This window comes from Lycium ferocissimum, chromosome 5, assembly GCF_029784015.1.
Source record: "Lycium ferocissimum isolate CSIRO_LF1 chromosome 5, AGI_CSIRO_Lferr_CH_V1, whole genome shotgun sequence".
NCBI classification, from domain to species: domain Eukaryota; kingdom Viridiplantae; phylum Streptophyta; class Magnoliopsida; order Solanales; family Solanaceae; genus Lycium; species Lycium ferocissimum.
In genome coordinates this window covers 52,774,851-52,779,180 of record NC_081346.1, presented here as the reverse complement: position 1 = coordinate 52,779,180, position 4,330 = coordinate 52,774,851, and the positions used below count along the sequence as shown (strand labels likewise).

Here is a 4,330-nt window from a genome sequence, read left to right as displayed (position 1 = left end):
CTTTTAGTTAAGGCATACTTTTGGTTATACCTTAATTAAAAGTCCGCCCCATAAGGCATAATTCCTTAAGGAAAAGTTTTGCCCCATAAGGCAAAACTAAATTATGCCTCGAGGAAAAGTTATGCCCCCTCCGGCATAACTTTAGTTTTTCCTTAAGGAAGTTATGCCGGAGGGGCAGACTTGCCTTGAGACATTTTTTTTTTTTTTTTTTAAACTTTTCAAGGCACACTTTTAGTTAAGGCATACTTTTGGTTATACCTTAATTAAAAGTACGCCCATAAGGCATAATTCCTTAAGGAAAAGTTTTGCCCATAAAGGCAAAACTAAATTATGCCTTGAGGAAAGAGCATAACTTTAGTTTTTCCTTAAGGAAGTTATGCCGGAGGGACGGACTTTGCCTTGAGACATTTTTTTTAAAAAAACTTTTCAAGGCACACTTTTAGTTAAGGCATACTTTTGGTTATGCCTTAATTAAAAGTCGCCCCATAAGGCATAGTTTCTTAAGGAAAGTTTTGCTCCATAAGGCATAACTAAACTATGTCTTGAGGAAAAGTTATGCCCCCTCCGGCATAACTTTAGTTTTTCCTTAAGGAAGTTATGCCGGAGGGGGCGTACACTCCCTCCGACCGCCTTGCTAAATTATTTCTTTATTTTATGCTTGAGCGGGGTTCGAACCCAAAACCTCAAGTATCCAAGCTAAGGGCAAAACTTAAAGACCACAAATATGAGGGGCAAAATTTAAAGACCGCAAATATGAGGGGCAAAATTTAAAGACCACCCCAAAAGAAGGGCAATTCGCGAATTGCCCTAAACTAATTACTATCTTGTTCTTGGCAATACTACCAATTTGTTTTGTGCTTGCTCTCTTGTTCTTTGGCAATACTACCCATTGCTAAGAATAAGTATGCTCCTGAGTTTAGTTTCAGGAGTGAGTGTTCTTGGCAATACTATTTCACACGAGTTTAAATTTAGATAGTGACTACGATGTATTTTAAAAAACCGACAAAAACCGAATAGTAAAAACCGATATAGTTTGGTTTGGTTTGGTTTGACAATTTGAATAACCGACTCAATTGGTTTGGTTATTTTTTAAATAAAAACCGATCCAAACCGAACCGTGAGCACCCCTAGTTGTAAATTGCCTTTTGGCTTGAGAAATAAGATTGAAAAGGAACCTTAAGAAAATCAGAATTGTTTGAGGTGTTTGTCAAGTTCTAGAAAATGGTTGAGAAACAGTTTTCTAAAAGCATTAAAGTGTTTCAAAGTGATGGAGGGGGTGAGTTTTCTAGCATTGTAGGAAGCCTGCAATATTTGACACTGACCAGACCTGATATAACTCATGCTGTCAACCTTGCTAGCCAGTTCATGCAGAATCCCAACTCTGTGCACTTTCAGGCTGTCAAGAGGATACTAAGATATGTACAAGGAACTATTTCTCATGGGCTATGTATTATATCTCAATCCTCATTCAGACTGTATGGCTTCTCAGATGCAGATTGGGCAGGGTGTGCAACAACAAGAAAGATCCACCACTGGCTACAGCATATATGTTGGTGCAAATTGTGTATCCTGGTCCTCTAGGAAGCAAAACACGGGCAAGGTCAAGTGCAGAGGCTGTGGCAAGGTCAAGTGCAGAGGCTGAATATAGAGCCTTAGCTGCTACAGCAGGTGAACTCACATGGATAACTTATATTTTGCAGGATATTGGAATCTACCTCAAGTCTGCTCCTACACTGTCTAAGAAGCCCAAACACATATGTAGGATCAAGCATGGTTCTAAGAAGACATATAGAATAATCAAGACAGACTTAACCACAGAGTTTTAAGCCCTTTCAAACAAGTTCTAAACTTAAAACAATTTCAAACACTACTTAAACAGGTCAGTAGGTTTAACGAGCATTCCAGGTTTCAATCAAGGTTTGCTGTAATCAGCTTTAGTCAATTTTTAGTTCTTCAAAATCACCTCAGCATATAGCAAGTTTGACAGACTAACAGTACAGTCTCTAGGACACCATAAACTTGTTCTATTTCCAGAAGTTGCACAACAAAAAAAAAAATCAGGTTGCTAATACGGACACTATAATCAGGTTGCAAACAGGACGCAGGGAAGGAACAGGATAAAATCACCAACAACACTAATCCTTTGGTCAAGAACATAAGCCCTTCCCTGACAACCTTGAAATCAAATGACAAAGGTAAGAAGTTAAAGCACATTTTAGAAATTCTTAGCATCAGTAGGCTCTATTTTGTCTCTGATTTTAAGACTTAGGGTGAAACAATCAGAGCTACAAGTTCCAAAGTGTCTTATGGCCACAGTTGAGTATCCTATGGTCAAAACAGGTTCATTTTGCAACTTTTAATCCTCAAGGCCATGCATTGGCTAGTTACAGCCTCAATCTACACAAAACAAGTTCTATGGAGTGTCAAATTTTAAATTGAAGCAAATAATAACATTAAGAGGCCATTATCATGTCTGAGCATCTATTTACGCAGAAGAAAAGAGATATCGTTTATCAATAACATGATAACAAAGTTTTGCTTCTTGTTCTTAGATTTGAAGGAAAATACCTAAGAGATAGAGTGAAAGACTAGAACCTGAATTTTTGTTGGTCTCCTGTGAAGTTAAAGATTCCTCAGAGATATTGCAGAAATATGGATACTGCATATGAATATAAGAAAAAAAGACTTAATAAGTTTGTCATCAATAAAAATCTCAAACAGAATATACGAAAGAAAGATAACATAATGTATCATACGTTGTGTGCACTAATTTAGAGACAAACATGAAGGTAAGCACATTAACGAAGCTACCTAGTCAAGAAAAACATACCGTCCAATATAAGTGTGAACTAAAGTGTTTCAAACATCAAAGGCGATTAACGGATATATCATGAGCATAAAAATTAAAGACTTCAGCTTGTTGCAATGTGGCCCAACAATTTGAACAAAACAATTTAAATCCACTTTGAAATACCCCACATTTACTTCGACATGTCTCCTAATATTGCTCGGTTACTCGTACTTCACCGCCGAATAGATTTCCCTATCGATATTTATCATATCCGTAAACTAAAATCCACAAACAAATGTCAAGATATTTTCTTTTCTACAAAAACCTAGACTTTCAAGAATGATTCAACAAAATGGAAGAAAAACAACAATTCCATGGCTAGACTACATAAAGTTCCCATTTTTTTCAAATCCACAAACTAAAATCCACAAACAAAAACATGCAAATGCAAAAGAACCTTTCTTTCCTTAAAAATCCAGGTCTGAACTTTGAAGGATGATCCCAAGAAAATGGAAGTAAAGATCACATTTTATCACACCCATAAACTAAAATCCACAAACAAATGCAGAAGATTTTTGTTTCACAAAAACCAGTTCACAAATTTCAAAAATGGTCCAAGAAAATGAAAGAAAAAGGTAAATTCTACAGCTACACTACTTAGATATCCCATTTTTTTTTTTCACACCCATAAATTAATTCACAACCAAATGCAGTAGATATTTTGTTTCCAAAAAAAAAAAAAACAAAAAAAAACGCAGAGCATATAGATTCAAGTTGCTGTACGAAAATCAACAATTCCATAGCTACGCTACATAAAGTTAACATTCTTATCACACCAAGAAACTAAAAATCCACAAACAAACTCATAGAATTTCTGATTTTTAAAAATACTACAACAATAATACATGTTAAGAGAGACAACGATGAAGACAACGATGATGCAAACCCGTTGATGCAAAAGGCTAGAACACTAATTAGTCAAGACCACGATGAATTTTGCTTGACAAGCTTCAAATCAGAATAAATTAGTCACATTGCTAAAGAAAACCCATTGTTAAAAGCTTCAACTGAGAAGAAATATTAGATGAAACGTTTCCACTGATATGTTTTTATTCAGATACAGTCAACTTTTTGGTCAATATTTTTTATTTAGTTGGCGGGTCCAATAGAATAAGTGGAGGGAAAAATATTGGGGGGAAATATTGGGGGAAAGAAACCGTCCCAATAGCTAAATTTTCTTATATGACTGTTGCAATAGAATTCTCTATTGCAACGGTTCCAATACCCGTTACTAAATGTACGTCTATAGCATCGGTTATATGACTAACGCGACGGTTTAATTTTAAAAATGTGCTGTTAGGTCAAAGTGTACTTGCAACGGTTAAAACCGATGCAAAATACACTCTATTGCGACGGTTTATTAACTGTTGCTAAAAAATCGTTGCTATAGGCCTATTTTCTAGTAGTGACAACTGATAATCAAATAAAACCCTACAAGGAATAATTTATAAGGTCCAAAAATGTGAAATTATACTCAGC

General features: G+C 35.6%; 1 protein-coding gene across 1 annotated transcript; it reads left to right on the top strand.

The window, feature by feature from the left end:
* Window positions 1–1,221: 1,221 nt before the first annotated feature.
* On the top strand, window positions 1,222–1,826 carry LOC132057816 (uncharacterized mitochondrial protein AtMg00810-like). Its single transcript, XM_059450415.1, has 2 exons — window positions 1,222–1,419; window positions 1,473–1,826. Exons 1-2 carry the CDS (start codon window positions 1,222–1,224, stop codon window positions 1,824–1,826), a joined length of 552 nt encoding a protein of 183 aa, XP_059306398.1.
* The last annotated feature ends 2,504 nt before the right edge of the window (window positions 1,827–4,330 follow it).

Bases quoted from the DNA above. Each gene is read 5' to 3' on its own strand.
- LOC132057816 (XM_059450415.1), top strand. From the start codon at position 1,222: ATGGTTGAGAAACAGTTTTCTAAAAGCATTAAAGTGTTTCAAAGTGAT. The intron at 1,420-1,472 runs GTACAAGGAACT...ATCCTCATTCAG, and splicing joins TCAAGAGGATACTAAGATAT to ACTGTATGGCTTCTCAGATG.